Source organism: Elephas maximus, chromosome 4 (assembly GCF_024166365.1).
Source record: "Elephas maximus indicus isolate mEleMax1 chromosome 4, mEleMax1 primary haplotype, whole genome shotgun sequence".
Taxonomy (NCBI): domain Eukaryota; kingdom Metazoa; phylum Chordata; class Mammalia; order Proboscidea; family Elephantidae; genus Elephas; species Elephas maximus.
This window is the reverse complement of record NC_064822.1, coordinates 184734547-184753932: the sequence shown is the minus strand read 5'-3', so window position 1 is coordinate 184753932 and position 19386 is coordinate 184734547. Positions and strand designations below refer to the sequence as shown.

General features: G+C 40.4%; 1 protein-coding gene across 1 annotated transcript in view; it reads left to right on the top strand.

The window, feature by feature from the left end:
- LOC126076495 (uncharacterized) overlaps positions 1-19386 on the top strand; it is a 170717-nt gene that overhangs the window by 16672 nt on the left and 134659 nt on the right. Inside the window, exon 3 of the mRNA XM_049884988.1 lies at positions 15234-15295. Coding sequence (XP_049740945.1) covers positions 15234-15295 — 62 coding nt within the window. The remainder of the gene's footprint in view (positions 1-15233; positions 15296-19386) is intronic.

Sequence of the window (19386 nt, the reverse complement as noted above, 5' to 3'; positions counted from 1 at the left end):
ATCTGTGGAAAAATAACTCCGGCTTAGTAACATACTGTACATCATAACTTCTCAGGTGGGAGGAAGCAGAACGTTTCAGAATATCATTCTGAGGTAGCTATAGAAATAGGTTCCTTTTCTTCCTTTGCAAATTGAGTATATGAGAGGTGAGTGAACTGACTGAATTTGGTTGCTAGAACTGCTTCTTGGTCTTGTTAGTCTGTAGCTATATGCTATCTTTATCACACTTGGTTATGGCTAATGTCGATGTTTATAGGTCATCAAGCAGAATTATTACATGTTTTTCAACCAGAATTTTTAAAAACACTGGTTATCATTGTGTACTGATAACTGTTACTTAGCTGACTTTGGTCAGGCTGCCCTGAATTCTTGGAACAGCCTTCTTCCTCCCATTCCCCAAACTATGTCCTTGCCCATTTTTTTTAAAGTTAGCTGGAGGCTTAACTCCTTTAGAAAACAACTTCCCTTGGTTAATACAAATGAGTCATCCAGCCTCAAACTTGTTTTCAGACTCTCAGTATAATGCCCTTCTATAATTTTATGTTGTTTTACTCCACTTCTTTTTTCTCCCCAAGACCTTCTTTTTCACATTAGCATCATAGTTCATTGAGGTAGTAGCTACACCTAACGGATGTTTTTTTTCCTCTCCTAGGTATCTAATGAGGCCCTGGTGGTGCAGTTTTTTTTTTTATTTTTTTAATGTATCTAATGGGGCCCTGGTGATGCAGTAGTTAAGAGCTCAGATGCTAACCAAAAGGTTGGCTGTTTGAATCCGCTAGCTGCTCCTTGGAAACCCTATGGGGCAATTCTCCTCTGTCCTATAGGATCGCTGAGTCAGAGTTGACTCGATGGCAATGGGTCATATATCTAAGGTCTGTACCAAGCCGGCTTAGTAAATAAAAAAGGAGACAGGTGGTACATCCTAATATGAAACTGAATGACATGTAGTGCAGAGTATGTAATGGGCACAAAGGACAGTGCTTTAGATAACTGGGCCGAGGTCTTCTCACCCCCACGTTTTCTTGGCATTTTCCTCTGAAAAGGGAGCCAGGGAGATTAGGGCTGCTTCTATCTGATAACAGCCCAGAAATTTAAGAGGAGGCAGTTCCCACGGCAGCAGTCAGAGTCCAGGAAGAGAGCTTAATGAGCTGTCTTTACCAGGACGGTAGTCAGGGTTGGTCCCTGTGCTGGGACTGCAGAGGAAGGAACGAATTTAACAGGAATATGGGAACAAGGAAACAAGAAGCGGGCGTTAGAACTGCGTATGCCTATAACGATAGTTTCTCTTAGTTTGGAAAGAGCTGTTTATCCTCATTGACATGTTTTTCTGATTAGAAAAGTTTCTACTTATGTCCAAGTTAGAACTAATATCATACTAAAGAAAGAGGACACAAGTTTGTCTGCGTGTCATTCATATATGAGGCTTTCACATACCTGCTGTCTTTGGGTAGAAGTTTTCCTCATTTTCACTGTCAAAGGTTGAATTTTACTTTCAGAAATGTTTTCCCTGGTCATGATCTCATCATCAGTAATTGTGTGTGTGTGGAGGGGTATGGGTGTGGGTGTTTGGAAGCTGGTCTAGGAAAAGCATTCATCTGTTAAGTTCTGCCTGTGAGGAGGCTTATACTTTGTGGTTTAATAATACCGTATGAACATTTATGGACACGCTTAACATAAACATTTCAGAGTCCCATCCTAAAGCCATAGGCATGATCTGAAAGTCATCTTTCCCTTCATGGATTGTGTCCTCGAAGTGAGTCAGGAGAGAGCCAGTTAGAAGGCTGACTCAGGAAGGCACAGTGCTCACTGCACACTTCTCTGCCAACCGTGGCTCTTCCTTTCTTTCAGAACTGACATCTTTAACCTGCGGAGTCTTCATAGTCTTAACTGCCTAGTTTTTGTGAATAATAATACTACTGCTTTTATATAGTCTTTTACATTATTAAAGTGTTTTTGCATATGATTGATCGGGTAATGTTGCCTTAACGGTTATCACATTACTGTTTGATTTTTTTCCACAACACTGCTCAGTCATCTAAAGTACTTTTTTTTTTTAAATTACAGTAAGCATATGGTGCAGCGGTTAAGTGCTCAGTTGCTAACCGAAAGGTTGACAGTTCAAACGCAGCAGTGGCACAGTGAGAGAAAACATCAGGCAGCCTATTTCCATAAAGGTTACAGCCTAGAAAACCCTATGGGGCAGTTCTCCTCTGTCCTGTAGGGTTGCTTTGAGTCAGAATCTACCTGCCAGCACACAACAACAACAACAACGTACATGTAACAAAACATTGGTCGTTTCAGCATTTTTTACATACACAATGCAGTGATACTAAATGCATTCATCATGTTGTGCAGTTCTCACTATCATCCATTTCCAGATTTTTCCATCACTCTTAACAGGAGCTCAGTGCCCCCTAAGCAATGAGACGTACCTGTTTTTGTGCACTTGTTACCATAAGCTCCGTGAGATCAGGGACCCCTGTCCATCTTCATCACTAGTATCTCTAGGGCTCAGATAGTACCTGACATGCTCTTGCTTAGCGTAAGGGAGGCATGGTGTAGTGGTTAAGACCAAGGGCTTTGGCATCAGACATACCTGGGTTTACTACTTACTTGCTATGGGGGACTATTTTACCTCTTTAAGTTTTGGTTTCCTCACAGTGTTTTTGATAATGGCTCCCTCATAGGGCTGTGGTGAGGATATAATGAGATCATGTATGTAAATCCTTTAGTACAGCACCTGGCACCGTGTAATTGTCTGATAAACGGCAGTTATTATTATTAGAGAGCTGTCACCAGCTGTCCATCGGTAGGCTTGGGGTTTAGAAATCCCCATTCTGTCACCAATAAGCTATGTAATACTGAGCAATTTGCCTAGCCTCTTTGGGTCAGAGTTTCTTCCTCTGTAAAATAAGAGCATTAAGTTAGATGATCCCCAAGGGCCCTTCTGTGATTTTCATTTGATCCTTAGAGTTGTCACTATATTCATGCCAGCCATCATTACCACTTCACACTATCTGAACTTTAATTGTAGAGATTGTTAATCCCAGAGTCTAAATTTCAGAAGCATCTAAACCATAGAATTGATGTTGATAACTTTTTAAAGAAAAGATCATTCCATTTGAAAAGGTAAACTATTGAAGTAGTTGAGTAATTTGCACTAGTGTGAGGTGTTCGTAATGATTTCACATGCCAGGCCTTGAGTGGCCACCTGGTGTCCATAGACATGGAAGAGTGCTGACTGTGAGGATCGTAATGATGTAATTTTGGTGGTTTTGCTGAGTTGTGTTATGCTCAGCTTTTGGCGAGACGTGCTTTAAAGACAGCTCTCTGTCCATTTGCTGTGCTGCTGAGCGATGGAGGAAATAAAATGATCCTCAGGAGAAGACACGTGACTTCTGAGATGTGGCTGGTTTTGTCCCTGTTGTTCTCAGCAAATGTGGACCAGGTGTGCAAACTCAGACCTGACTGGGCGTGGAGAGAGTGTTTCACCAATTGGCCCAGCTAAGTAGGGTGTTAGGAGTCCTCCTGCCAGCACAGTTGTCTGTCTCTTTTTGTACAGATAACTTGGACCGAGGGTGGAAGAAACCAGCTTTTGCTGAGCACCTGTTTTTAAGCCAGACACGGGTAGATACTTTTCATGTATGCTATCTTACTTGGTTATCTTACTTGATTTTACTTGTACATACTATCTGTTTTTGCAGGACCTTGTTGCTCATTGTCACCACTCTGAATTATGCATAGACACTTCTGAACTTGGGAATGGTCTTTGTACATGGGTCCCTACAGCTCTTGTTAGGGAGTCGCTGCTGAAGAGCCCAAGGAAATTGATCCTGCCTGCAAGGAGAGAAGCTCCTTTGTCTTCATTAAGAGCAAATAACTTTTTGATAGCTTTTGCTTATCTCTCCAGAGCTGCTTCCTGGTGGTCTAGGTGTCTGTTTCCAAGTAGGAATCCTAAACATGTTCCCCAATGAAAAATATTATGATTGGTGATGAGACCTCCAGATGAAAAAACATGGTTTATGCATATTTGTGTATTAGTGCTTTGGTCTTGTGGAGGAATTTCTGTAATTTACATCTTTGTTTAATGGTAAGATATGGGCCATGGAAGCCACTTAATATTCGTGAGACTTTGAGCTGGTGTAAACCACTCTGGGCCTCAGTGTCCTCTTCAGTAGAGGGGGATATCTTGTAGGGATGCTGTCAGGGTTAAGTGAAATGTTGTATGTAAAACAGGGTATTCAGCAGCCATTGCTTCTGTTTCCCACTTCTTCAGTTTTGTGTGTTCAAATAACTGAGTAAAATCTCTTTGAGCTTAAGTTAGTTAGTGCTGCCTTGGTGGCACGGAGGTTAAGAGCTATGGCTGCTAACCAAAAGGTCAGCAGTTTGAATCTACCAGGCACTCCTTGGGAACCCTGTGGTTCAGCTCTGCTCTGTCTGATAGGGTTACCATGAGTTGGAATTGATTGGATGGCAATGGGTTTGGGGTTTTTTTTTTTTTTTTAGTTTTAAGATTATTTAGCCACCATGCCCCAGGGACTGACAATGGAATTTCTTTTTTTTTTTGGTCTTTATCAGTTGCAGATGCTACCAGAAATTTATTCTTGCTCTTGGAATGAGGAAATGTTTTTAGATATAATTAAATGGATTTGCTTTAGGCAAGTTTCTGAGATCTGGCGAATTTGGACAGGAAAATTAGAGTTGCTTTCATAGTAGAATTCTCACCTGGAACATAGTTTGCAAAGGGAAGAAATGTTATGCAATCAAATTCCTTATCAGATATTCAATAAAGTTTGTTGTTGCCTGAAACATTCTAGGAAGTCCCCTACATCTTTCCTTTCAGTCAAGAAGCTGATCGTGGAATGGGAGACCAGTAAATGAAAATTAATCTGACTTTGGCAATTGGAGAATGAGAAGAATGTTAACCCCCAGGCATTGAGGCTTGTTTCAGCTTCCCAGAGACCTCCTTGGAGGTCATGACCCCATTGGCTGCAAGCACTTAAAAAGAAAACTGTAGGTGAAACCTGGACCAATGTACATAGTTTAAAAGATTTTAGGTTGGCGATAGAATGCAGAGATGATTTTCACTGGCCAAAATCAATTTCAGTGTTTTGGTTTTATGCATCTAAAATTCCTCAGTAAAAATGATTTTTCTCTCTTAAACCATTCTCTCCAGAGTAGCAGGAATGAAATGACCTTAAGGACAAACTGGACCACATTGTTGTTTTGCTTAAAACTCTCACCTCCGATGGTTTCCCATTACATTTTGAATAACATCCAAGTTTCTTCTCATGACCTACAGGTATTTGCATGCTGTATCCATGCTGATCTTGCCACCTCCTCTGGCACCCCTTTCCCCTTCAGTGGGTTACGCTATTATTCTTTGGTTTTCCGTTTCCAACTTTCCTATGACCGTATCTACAGAGTAGGCACTTCCCAACCACAAAGTCCTTTCTTTGTTTCTTTTATAACTTGGAAAAATTTAAAATTAGTTTGTCTGCTCCATAGCTTGCTTACATATTTGTTTTTGTCTTCCTATGCCCTTAGATAAGGAGCCCCGGTGGGTCAGTGGTTAAGTACCTGGCTGCTAACCGAAAGGTCAGTGGTTCAAACCCACCAGCTGCTCCTCAGGAGAAAGATGTGACAGTCTGCTTCCATAAAGATTATAGCCTTAGAAGCCCTCTTGGGCAGTTCTACTCTGTCCTATATGGTCGCTATGAGTTGGAATCAACTTAAACAGCAATGTGTTTGGTTTGAGTTTATGCATCCAGATCGTAAGCCCCATAAGGGCAGAACCATGTTTTAGCCTGTTTATCTAGCACATTTGTTGTTGTTAGTTGCCATCGAGTCGATCTCGACATATGGCTACTGTTTTTTTTTTTTTCACATGGCTACCATTTTAATAAATATTTGTTGAATGACAGTTTGCTAATTTCTTAATTTCTGCTTTATAGAGAAATGGATACTTTAATTCATAAAGGAACAGGTATTGCTGATCTGACAATTTATAAGATGATAAAGATCACTATGAACTGAATGCTTCGAACGCCAGCGTAGCAGGGGCGGGGGCTTGGGGACCATGGTTTCAGGGGACATCTAAGTCAATTCGCGTAATAAAATCTATTAAAAAAACATTCTGCATCCCACCTTGGAGAGAGGTGTCTGGGGTCTTAAATGCTAGCAAGCGGCCATCTAAGATGCATCAGTTGGTCTCAACCCACCTGGATCAGAGGAGGATGAAGAACACCAAGGACGCAAGGTAATTACGAGCCCAGGAGACAGAAAGGGCCGCCTAAACCGGAGACTTCATCAGCCTGAGACCAGAAGAGCTAGATGGTGCCCGGCTACAACCGATGACTGCCTTGACAGGGACTGCGACAGAGAACCTCTGAGGGAGCAGGAGAGCCGTGGGATGCAGACCCCAAATTCTCATAAAAAGACCAGACTTAATGGTCTGACTGAGACTAGAAGGACCCCAGTGGTCATGGCCCCCAGACCTTCTGTTGGCCCAGGACAGGAACCATTCCCAAAGCCAACTCTTCGGACAGGGATTGGACTGGACAATGGGTTGGAGAGGGATGCTGGTGAGGAGTGAGCTTCTTGGATCAGGTGGACACTTGAGACTATGTTGGCGTCTCCTCCCTGGAGGGGAGGTGAGAGGGTAGTGGGAGTTAGAAGCTGACGAAATGGACATGAAAAGAGAGAGTGGAGGGAGGGAGCAGGTTGTCTCATTAGGGGGAGAGCCATTGGGAGTATGTAGCAAGGTATATGTAAGTTTTTGTGTGAGAGACTTACTTGATACGTAAACTTTCACTTAAAGCACAATAAAAATTAAAAAAAAAACTGCATTTGCTGTATATTCTAATATTTCAGAATTATTTTTAGTTGTGTAATATAGCTTTTTAATGCAATACACACACACACACACACACACACACACACACACACAGGAAGAAAAAAAAAAAGATCACTTTGGACCAAAAAGAAATGATTTATTTGGGTTAGATTTTTCAGAATTCAATTTAGATGCAATCTGAGAAGCTTTTCCTGATTGGCCAAAGTTGGATTAAGTATCTCTCTTGTTTATTCAGGAGTCCTTTGGTGGTATGAACAGTTAATGCACTGGGATGCTAACCAAAAAGTTGGAAGTTAAGTCCACCCAGAGGTGCCTCAGAGGAAAGACCTTCCAATCTGCTTCGGAAAATCAGCCATTGAAAACCCTGTGGTTCTACTCTGACACACATGGAGTCAGAAATTGACTCAACGACAACTGTCTTGTTTGTTCTATGATACCATGATACCCATTTCTCCACTTGACTTGTTGAGGGAGAAACAATTTAGTTTATCATTGTATTCCTAGCACCCAGCTTGGTGCCTGGCGCACGGAAGGTACTCAGTGAGTATTCGTTTAATGAGGAATAAGTGTTAGAATTGAAGTATAGCCCAAGAAGCTACAGTTTTTACTTTGGTAGATTATTGAGCTCAGTGGTCCAAAGAATTACTTTGTTGTTCCTTATTTGTTTTTCAAGTTCACCAAATCATGATGTAATAATAAAAAAATATTTTTTATTATGGAAAATTTTAAGCACATGTCAAACTAGTGAAATAATAGTGAATCACCACCATGGACCTGTCACCCAGCTTCAGTAATTATCAACACATGGCCAATCATGTTTAATCTTACTTCTAGCCCCCACCCAATGTTTTAAAACAAATCCCAGACATTGTATCATTTCATCTGTAAATACTTCAGGAAGGCATAATCAATTTAAGAACTAGTTAACTCTTGGAAAAACCTGATAAAAAAATTCCCATTTGTCTCTTTGAATCTAATTGTAGAGGCCATCTGGTGAATTTCCATGTGCTAAGCCACTCCCAAGCCTGACTCACTACTGAAAGCATGTAATCCATTGTAATTGCTGAAATAGCAGCAGTTTGCTAGAATATGTTATCACGGTTAAGTAGGTTTCTGTTGAATAGATAGAAGATACCAATAAGTAAAAACTCATGTCAGAAATAAATGTTTCCCTTGGGAGATGTGTAAAGACATGACACTTTTTGACATTGTGCATTACAGGTCTTCTTTAAGACTTGTCTGGAAAATTAACATCAAATATCATTTGTGGATTGATGAAGTAAGTTCCACTAGTTCTTTGTGGTGAATACAATGAAAAATAACGGTGCCAGAAGACTCAGAGTGAGAGAGACTCCTGAGCCTTGAAAGGGAGAGGTTTAGAACTTGGGCCAGAGGAAAAGCCAGATGCCCCAGGAACGGGTTACAGTTGGTTTTATTCTGGAAGACAAAGTTGTAACCTAGACCTCTGTGACTAGCCTGGGTTAAGTAAGATTTCCTTTAGGAGGAGAAGACAAAGTGCTGTTTTTTTGAGCAGGTATTTTAAAGGATAAGTACTATCTTGTAAAATTTGGAGCTTGGCATCGAGTGAATGGTTGGACTAGAGCAGTGCTTTCTTGTGATCCTTTTTTTTTTTTCCCCCGTGGAGAAGAAATGGGGTGGGGAGGGGTAGAAATAGTCAAAACCACCTTTAGCTGTGTTTTTTAAGCAAGCACATAAGAACATAAGACAACAGGACCCTAATTCTAAGAGGCCGTAAGTCCCAGCCCTGCTAGGATTGCAGCCTTCTTATCCTGAATCACTTTGTGAGTCTCTTGCAGGTATAATTGGTAGGAGATGGTAGATGTGATAGCTGATTAATTTTTGGCAATTATTTTTAAAGTCCTTTCTTTTATTTCTTTCTCTATAAGGTCACGGCCTTGAAAATCCAATGGAGCAGTTCTACTCTGCACACATGAGGTCACCATGAGTCGGAATTGACTTAATGGCAACTAACAATGACAACAACATACTCCTGTAGCCCTTAGTTATTTAACTCTTCCATTGGGTACTTAACACATAATGCCTTGAGTAGGGATTTTGTCATAATCATTATGTGTCCTTAGTATCTAGCACATGGTCACTTGGAAAATATTCGTTGACACATGATGGTCCCTTTCCAACTTTGAGATGGTATAATTTTGTGATTTCTTCAATGGCTGTGGCCCAGAACGTGGGAGTGGTGGTAGTTCTGTGTAGGCTCTTCTCTGTATTGTTCCTCTTTCTAGGTATCCTGTTTGTTTGCTCTCAGGCTGTGGGCCGTCTTCTTTTGGGACCTTTCAGGGAAGAGAGGAAAGAAATATTTGTATTTTCAGCAAGACGAGCATGACAGGCAAGGTGACTGTTGTTAGGATCACTGAATTCCTCCGTTGCTGTCAGGATGAGGAATTCTGTGTTGTTCCTGACAGATGCCAGGAACTTACTCTTTTTTGTTATTTTTCCTCATTACTGTGATTTGACCCCCTGCTTATTTCATCCGTTGCCCTTGGAACTTGAAATCACAAGACTGTGAGGTGGAACGAATGTCAGTCTTGATCTTCAAGATTTAAAGGATATGGTCAGTCACTGGAAATTAATGAGCCTCAAACTATGTTCTGAGTACTTTTTTTTGTCATCTCTTTGGTAACTGCTGAAAGAAAACATTAATTTGTTATAAAATTATAGTCTAGGTCAAATTAGATCTATGGTTTATCATCTGTTGTCGTTAGTTGCTGTCAAGTCGATTCTGACTAATGGTGACCCCATGTGTTTCAGAGTAGAATTGTGCTCCATAGGGTTTTCAATGACTGGTTTTTTGGCAGTACATTGCCAGGCCTTTCTTCCAAGGTGCCTCAGGATGGACTCGAACCTTATCTGTTACAAAATAGGGAAATGGAAGTGTCAAAGCTCAAAGTGCTGTGATTTATTCTTCCACTAAAAAGAGTGTGTTGATTAAGCTGGTCTAGTTAATAAATAAGTCAGCATTTCTTGAGGAAAAAGCCAGAAAGCACAGGTGGGAAGATATGCAGGCTGAGCAGAGAAGGCAGAGTATAGTACGGTTGGAGCCATAGTGGACGAGATTTGAGGTGGCGGGGCACCAAATGGGCAGTAAGCTCTTTAACACTGAGAAGAGAACCATGATGAAGAGCCCAAAGATAAGATGCCTCTGTGTGGGGTGGAGATGGACCGGGGCCATAGGGACACCTTCAGATATGAAAGGCTCTGAAGCCATAGAGGTAAGAACTCTCCTCTTTGGGTGTGGCAGTGTGTGCACCTGAGTGGGAGGATGTACAGGGAGGAGACAGTGTGCCACACCTGAGGCAGGCCTACCCCCCAGGTTCTCCGACTTCCAGAGTAGTGGAGATGTACTCCCCCTGGTTGCAGTAAGCAAAGTCACTCAGACCCTTCTGCAGCCATACCTGTAAGCGTAGGAGAGTGATTGAGTCATCAGGAAAACTTCAAATTACAAGAAACCTGGGGATCGGACATGATTACATTTCTCCTCAAACTGGAGGGCATCAGGGTTGGAAAAGAGACCTATTTTTCACTATACCCCTTATTTCTTAAAATCATAGTTAAGAAGCCTGTAGCCATGTATTTGAAAAATTAAAATAATTTATGTGAAAAAGCAAGGAAAATGTAAAAAAAAGTTCATTTTATCCTGTTTAAGAAAACAGGAATGTGTACATTTATATAAGGCTAGCTGCAGAGGTGTTCAAGCCAGGTTTGTGGTCTAAAGAGTTCCACTGTCTTATTTAGAACACTGAGAAACAATGGGCTCCTTCTCCTGTGAGCCCAGTGATTAATCAGAGTTTCCTGAAGTGTATTCCCCATCCATTCTCTCCGCAAATAACTGCTTTGTAGTGTTAGGAGGATCAAAAAAGAGAAGATATTCAAGTCCTTGACAACTGTAAAGTGGGTTTTGCTTTGTAGTTTCAGAACTGAGAGTTACATCTGCATGCCTGGAACTACTGCATCAGTCTTAACACAGAGAGAGAAGGCATGCTCCCGTGGCTTGTTACGGAATGCTGGCAGAGAAAGGCAGGCTGGGGAGCTTCCATAGAGTTCGAAACTCTTCTGAGAAGCGTGTTGCTTTTGAGCGAGAGGCTTGAGATTGTAGTTTTTAATTTTGTAGAGTATCCTAGTACCCAAGAGCTAAAAGGTCGGCAGTTTGAATCCACGAGCTGCCCCTTGGAAGCCCTGTAGGGCCGTTCTACTCTGTCCTACAGGACAGGTATGAGTCCAAATTGACGTGATGGCAGCGGGCTTGGTTTTTGGTTCCTAAATGCATGTATTTGGTTGAATGCTGCAGCTGGGTTGACCAGCAGGGCTACATAAGTCTTCGTAGTCTTTCCCGCTCCTTTCTTCCTCCCTTCTCTGTCTCCCCTCCCCGCTTTGGTCCTTCCCTTTCTCTTCTATTCCTTCTTTCCTTTTTTTTCTACATCTTACTTTTTAGATATGTAGTATATACGGTATTACTTCCATTTTCTCCTTGCCACCTTATCCAAATATATTAACTGTTCTTTAGACTCTCTATACAAGTCAACTATGGGAAAGATTTTTGGTGACTATGAAAGACAGCAGAGCATATTTCTCCTTGCAGCTTTCTAGTTTCTTCTAGAGATGTTAACGGGCATGGCTAGGAACACAGTGGTCTCTCAATGGGGTATAGTCCGTTTAATGTTCTCTTTTTGGGTGCGAAGAAAGAGCAAACAGGAAATAGGCAGAGCAAGATTAGGATTTTTCATAAGTATCCAGTTTGAGGAGATACGTAATCATATCCTATTGAGGCTGACCACTTAAAAACCACAATTCATTGATTCAGTTGGGAACTGGTTCTTTTCACCCTCCCTTTTTGATGTGAGAGTTAAACCTCTGTATTGATTTTCCTCCTTTATTCTTTCTGCTTTTTTCACCTTCTATTTTGCTTTTATTCTTTGCATCCTCTCCTCTCCAAATTAAAATGAGACAATAGCATTCTTTCAGAAGAAATGCTTGTTTGAAAGAAGACCCTAAATTCTATGAAACTATTTTTTGTGGGGGGGGGGTGGGAAGTTTATTTTTTAGAAGATAAGGATAATGCCTTCTTAGATTGTAAAAAGTATTCTCATCCTCTTTGGAATGTAAGGAAAACTTTTTAAAGTTAAAATTCCAGCAGAGATTATATGTGACAATGTTTTCAGCCAAAAACACCAAAAATAATTGCTATAGTTTTCTTCTGACCAAGTTTCTAAGGGATTATATCCCCAAATCTCCTGGGCACACACATCTAATTTAAACATTTTCCCTGTTAGGGGATGGGTGTAGGTATTTGAACTTTTTGTTGTAATTTCCAAAACATTTTGTTTTTATAAAGCAGTGTGTCTTAGTGGTATGTAGTAGAATAAATGCATTAGACTAGTAATTAGATTCTGGCCTGAGTTTTTCTGTTATCAAGTCACAGAACCCCTTTGTGCTCTGGTTCCCCAACTGAGAAATGAAGGAATTGGATGTGTTAGCTTCTAAGGTTCTAGCCATAAAAATTTAGTGATTCCGTGTCTTACTGGCATTTTCTCTAAAGCTGATAAAAGAGTAAAAGAACTTTGCTTATATTGCTGTTCATATAAAAATAGTTTATTTCAATATGAAGTAAGACTTGGATTCTAAAGGGGTTTAGTCAGTGGCTGACTAAAACAACCTTTTTATAAGGTGGTCTCATGTAGAAATCAGTTTCAAAATATAGTCCCTGACAACTTTGAACTAAAATGCCAGGACCTCATCTGGAGATTAATGTAAGAAATCTGTCATTAAGTTGTACTTTATTTCTTTTCAGATATTTTTAAAGGTTACTCATCACTATTTAGGAGTTGACTTTTTCCTGCTATGGTTTCCAGTGAAATAGTGTTACTTTAGTAACTCTCCCCAAGTTCCTTTTCCTGAGAATAAAGGATTGAGCTTATACCTTTGCGTAACGATCTAGAGAGTATTTTAAGCATGGCATGTTCAAACCTGGCTGACTTGATTCATATGTGGACGAACTAACACGTTAGAACATTTTTTAAGTTTCAAGCCAAAAAATGTGTTTTAATTGAACATGGGCATTTATAAAATTAATACTTCAGCCTTGAATGGCACAGACGTTCATAATGCTCGTTGCTCTGGGTGACTGAAAGTTTCAGTGAGGCTCTTGCTTGCCCTGCACATTTCTTCCTCTGCTGAAAGCGGTGCCAAGAGCAGAGTCAGGAGAGGGTTTGTGCCTTTGGCGCTCTGCTACCCTCTGCTTTCGGCAGGGAAAAAAGGCTGCTGTTCTATTTCTTAAACTCCTACCATATGGAATGTTTCTGTAAATAAGCCTTGGATTTATTATTGGACTTCTGAATATGCAGCCTCCACTATCCATGACAAAAGACAATATAAATACCTATAGGACATCACGCTTGGTAGAGGGTCAGCAAAAAAGAAGACCCTCAAGGAGATGGATTGACGCGGTGGCTGCAACCATGGTCTTAAATGTAGTAATGATTGTGAGGATGGAGCAGTATCGGCAGTTGTTGTATGTAGGGTTGCTGTGAGTTGGAACTGACTCAGTGGCACTTAACGACAGCATAGGTATGCTATATACAAAGCTGTGGCACTGTGTCAGCGAGCAAGGTCACCAGCTGCAATATCCAAGTCATCAGTTAAGTTATCACATCTCACTTGGCGTGGATGAGGGCCAAAAACTAGTATGGTAGCTTTTAGTCAGGCTGCCAAAAAAAAGCTCACTTTTTGTGTATGAGTTGTTGGTGTAATTGTGAAGCAAATGTATTCATGAAAATGTAGATGTGGGTTAGATTTTGATAAATCGAACCATCTAAATCTACTCAGGAACTGGACCTTTTAAAAAAGAACTCTATTGTTATTCGTTTTGTAAGTTTGAGTCAGGCCTTCAATCAAGAAGTGCATAATGAGCACCTGTTATGTGCCAGCCATTGTGCTGGGTGCTGGGGGATACAGAGTTGAATGAAGACAGTTCCTGTTCAGACAAATAAGAGAAAGAAAAGGAAACCTGGGTGCGATAAAATGTTTCAATTGCTATGATAGAGAGATGGGTAAAATGCTCTGGGGGCATAGAGGAGAGGTGAATAGATTAACTAGGAGGTTAGAAAAGGCTTTAGAGAGATGGTATTTCAGTTAGAATTTAAATAGTAAAAATTACTAAAACAATGGCTACGTTTTATTGAATGCCTACTGTATGCCAGGATTAGTTAATGTTACTCTCCAGGGAAAAGAGGGCAAAAACATTTAGGCAGGGGAGAAACATGTGTAAACATATGACGCTATCAAAGATTGTGTGTCCAGGAAGAAATTCAGTGGCCAGAGCGTAGGTTAGTAAGACTGGGTGGGATCAGATGACACGCTGTGTCCATTCCTGCCACTATGCTTTTGTTCTGTATTCCTTGCCTGGAGAACCGTTTTCCCCTCTTTGCCAATCTGTATTTAAAGGTCCAGCTTTAGTGCACCTATGATGTGAAACTTTCCTCCATCTTTTTTAAGCATATTGATTTTTTTACTGAGTGATTGCATATAGAAGCTGTACCTTGTAATACAACACTCCATTGCTTGAACTGTTTCTTGTAGTTTAGTCTGATTTCCCCAACTAGCTTCTCAGTTCCTAAAGGGCAGGGAATGAATCCTTTTCAGCACGTGGTGTCGTGCTTACCACATTGTAGAGACTCAAGAAATACATACTAAGTGAGTGAATATGGAATATTTATAAATATAAACATAGGAGCATGGGTGACACAGTGGTTAAAGTGCTTGGCTGCTAACTGAAGGGTCACTAATTCGAACCTACCAGCCGATCTGTGGGAGAAAGATGTGGCAACCTGCTTCCGTAAAGGTTTACAGCCTTGGAAACCCTGCGGAGCAGTTCTGCTTTGTCCTGTAGGGTCACTATGAGTTGGAATTGATGGCAGTGGGTTTTTTTTTTTTTTTAATATAAACCATTGAGACAGCTTGGCTATAATGACTGAGATTGCCCAAGTTTGTTTAAATGGCATTTCTTAACCCCAGTAAGAGCAGTTTTCAGAGGTAAAGATCAGTTCTCATTGGGTGTAAAATGGATCGATAAGAGTACCTATCTCATAGGGTCGTTGTGAGCTTTACATTAATTAGTATCTTAAAGCACTTAGAACTGTGCCTAGCATAGAATAAGTGCTCAATTAATTTTAGCTATTATTTAAAATAATTTGTGTGGGCCTTTTTGCCAGTGACGGAGCTCAGTCACTGTGGATAGAAAGGGGATAGGAAATAGCCTCTTATCTTTGAAGCCAAATGCCCTTTAGAAATTGGAAGAACTGATTGTATTGCATGAACTTTTATTTTTCTGTTTGTGTTTTAGTGATCGAAAGGTATGGTTGGCATGGAATTGAATTTCATCTCTCTGTGGGAATTGTAAACAAGGTAGGTCCCAGGTTCATTTACTCTTCCCTGCTCCTTTTCTAATGTGTTCGTTAGTCTTTTTCAGTTCTACAGAAGTAGAATAGGTCAGAGTTGATTATTGTTTAGGGAAACACTGTCTTTTGTGCTTTTACTCAGCATGGCCCCAGGATCGTCTGTCACCCTGGTTTGTTTATATAATGTCCTGGTCTACATTTAATATCTTGTTAGAAGTGGTCAAAAAGATCTGGGCCTGGTTGTTAAAATTTTGGTGATCATAGGGCAAAACCATGAATTTACACACACCCTGATTCAATACAAGTTTTTGCATTGACGCCATTTTGCAAACTGATATAGGGTAGTGGGTAAGTGACAGGCTAGCTAATTCTGGTTACTCTAAATTCAGCAGACTGAATCTAGATAGAATAGCTGGTAGACTAAATTCAACAAAGGGTCTGTCTTGACAGTAGCCAGGCTGTCACTGCAACTGTAAATTTTGTTACCGATGATAGGATCTGCCCACCTGTAACCAACCACTAAAGTTTGATTTGACTTAGCATGCTTGTGTTCCTATCTTAAGCTCTGGGGCCTAACAGAAGTACACCAGATATGACTTTGGCTTGCATATCTATCTTGTATCAAATGCTCGTAAGAAGAGCTACAGATGGCAGCTTCACACAACTCTGCAAACCTACGTATTTTTATCAGAACATTTCCTGTCAAAGCAAGGGCTAGTGCTGGTTCATTGCTCTTGGTGCAAGAGACTTGGATCACTTGGAGAGTGAACTTGATAGCCAAAACAATGGTGATCACAACCCCGCCCATTCCCAGTCAGGAACCCTGTGAACTTGTACCTGGGGGTCTATGGGTTGTTGTCAGTCTTCGGAATCTTGTTGCACTTGCACGTTGGAGAACAGCGTGGTTTTTGAAACTGGCTTTCTCTCAGTTACAAAGAACAGGGACCTTTAATAAATTGCCACAAAGAAAAGCAGTTGAGCCTTTCCTACAGCAGAGGGAACATGGTGCTTGGAACTGACACTGCTGCCTGGGGAGGGAGAAAGAGAAGGTTAAAGTTTAACTCTGCATATGAATCCATCATCAGCTGGTGATCTGAATTTTTAGAGTCTGATCTGGCCAGTTGGTCAGGAAAATTATTTTCTTTCTATTGTCCTGCTTTTATATTGGGTAATAATAAACAGGAGGAGTCCTTGGGTGGTGCCCATGGTTAAATGCTCAACTACTAGCTGAAAGGTTGGTGATTCAAATCCACCCAGAGGCACCTCAGAAGACAAGCCTGGTGATCTGTTTCCAAAAGGTCACAGCCTTCAAAGCCCTATGGAGCAGTTTAATTCTGCACACATGGGGACTCCACGAGTCAACTCAATGGCAATTAGCAACAACAACAACAACAATAAGTACGAGCTACTTCATGGAGATACTTTGAGAATTAATGAATGGAAGGAAGGGAATTAACATTTATTGAATGTCTACAAAGGGTTCCGCCACAGTTCTGGGAACTTTCATGTATGTTTTTTATTTAAGAAAGTTCATTGATAGGACAGTTTTTCAAGCCTAGGTGAAAAGGATTATTGTGAATCTCACTATCTTGAACTGTTTGGGCCTTTATTATTGACATTTAGGGAAAGTAGAATTGTATTGTTTGGTAAAGTAGAGGGTCAGCGAAAAAAAGGAAGACGCGCAACAAAATGGATTAACACAGTGGCTGCATAAATGGGCCCAAGCATAGCAACAATTGTGAGGGTGGCACAGGACCAGGCAGTGTTTCATTCTCTTGTGCATAGGGTTTCTATGAGTCGGAACCGACTCAATGGCGCCTAACAACAGAATTTTATATTGATATATATTATTACATTTGTATTTTCAATGGCAAAGGAGAGAAATTGGCTACATGAGCTAATAGAATTTTGTGTTTTTGTTTTTATTTTCTTGGCTTGCTGCTGACTTAGCCAAAGGAAGGGAGGAGACTGGCAGGTCTGAAATTAGAGATACCTTTGGAAACCCTGTTGGTGTAGTGGTTAAGTGCTACAGCTGCTAACCAAAAGGTCGGTGGTTTGAATCCACCAGGTGCTCCTTGGAAACTATGGGGCAGCTCTACTCTGTCCTTTAGGGCCGCTATGAGCCAGAACCATGGAAACGGGTTTAGTTTTTTTTTTGTTACGCCGATTTGGGAAGTTGAGACACTTGATCCAGGGTTGGCCGAAGTTGGTACAGGGGAGGCCAGAGTACGTTAATATTTTCAGAGCTCAAAGCTGGTGTGAGTTGTGGTTGTTCATAGGTGCAGTTTTGCGTGATCTCCGTAGTTCAAATGGGGTAAACAAAATACCATACTGCTTGCTGTTTTGGTGAACTTCTGCTAAAGTCCCTCAACCAATTCAAATTCATCTTCTCCAAAAATACCAAAAAATTCCTCATTCTTGATGTTTCAGCTGGCTGAGGGAAATAATTGTTATCATTATACTTTTAAAGAAATTATCAAAAATAGTGTTAAAAACAATTGTAAGTTTGATTTTCTGCTTTAAAATATTCTCTTGAAAATTTTCTTTTGTTGGACATGCCATCACTAGACCCCTCAGGCATATTGTGGGATCAGAATAAATTGTTACGCTTTCATCTAAATGTTATGAAATTAGAGTTGAAGTGTTCCTTCTCCTTATCCTACGCTTAGAGTTCCTAAATCTATTGTCTTTATACTCTTAAATAGTAAGATTTCATTATGGTTTTAGCAAGGTCTTGGGAGAGTTACCCCAAAAGACACAATACTGTCCTTTCAGGGACTGAAATGGACACAGTAATATTTTTAAATCTATGAAAAACTTCATTGTTGTTTTCCTCTCTATTGAATGAATTACTGTAATTTACTTCTTGGCTTCCTGCTTTCTATAGGTTAGCCAGAGCAACCCTAGTAATTTTTTCTTTTTGCTTCTGTGAACACACACCGCTTTTTACAAACAGCTTTATTGAAGCATAATTTACATACCATAAAATTTGCCTGTTTGCAGTGTAAAATTCATTTATTTTTAGTAAATTTGCAGAGTTGTGCAACCATTTCCAGCACCCCAGAAATATCCCCTGTAAAGACCCCTTTTTAACTTCCTTTAAAGCCATCCATAAATTTTGTTAATGTCTGCATCATATTTAATCTTCTTCCTCTTACAAAGTTTTCCACCACTCTAGCTATTGCCTGTCTTCTTTCCCCTCTTACTTATGTTTGAGTATTTTATTGCCAGGTCGGACACCACCTTTTTGTCATTTTTATTCCATTCTCTCACCACTTTTTAAAAAGTATAACCTTTCTTGAAAAGAAGGGACTTAGCTTTTATTTTCAGTGTTTTTTTTTTCCCTTGAAGAACTTTGTTCTATAGTGCCTTATGCTTCTCAATAAAAACTATTATTCCTGGTGGTTTTCTTGCTCACACTGTTTGTTACTCATTGATTTTTAAAGGAAATAATTTCTGTGCATACAGACTAGATATTTGCTAACTTGGAGAATGCTGCTCTGTACGTCAATGTTCTGATGCTCAATAAATAAGGTAAATGAATATTCTAGTACACTTGAGCTCTTAAAGTTTTATTGGCATATTAGATATCCATTTCTACACAAGAAATTATCTAAAATTTAGCAAGGTAGAACAACAGTAAGCACTTATTATACACTTCTGTGGGTTAAGAATCTGGGAGCAGTTTAACTGAGGGATTCTGGTTTGGGTCTCTCATGAGATTGTGCTTGTGATGTTGGCAGGGACTCTAGTCATCCGAAGGCTTGACTGGGGCTGGAGGATCCGCTTCCAAGATGGTTCACTCACTGCCAGGAGGAGACCTTAGTTCCTCACTTTTGACTGGAGGCTTCAGTTCCTTGCCACATGGACCTCTCCACAGGACTGCTTGAGTACTGTCGTGACAGAGCGACTGATAGGAGAGAGTAAGAAGGAAGCCACAATGCCTTTTATGACCTAATCTCAGTAGTCTTCTATCACATCATGGTGGTTTGAAGAGAGTCAGTAAATACAGTGCACACTCAAGGGGAGGGAGATTAGTCTGTATATTTTGAAGAAGGGAGTATTAAAGATTTTGTGGATATATTTTAAAACCACTAC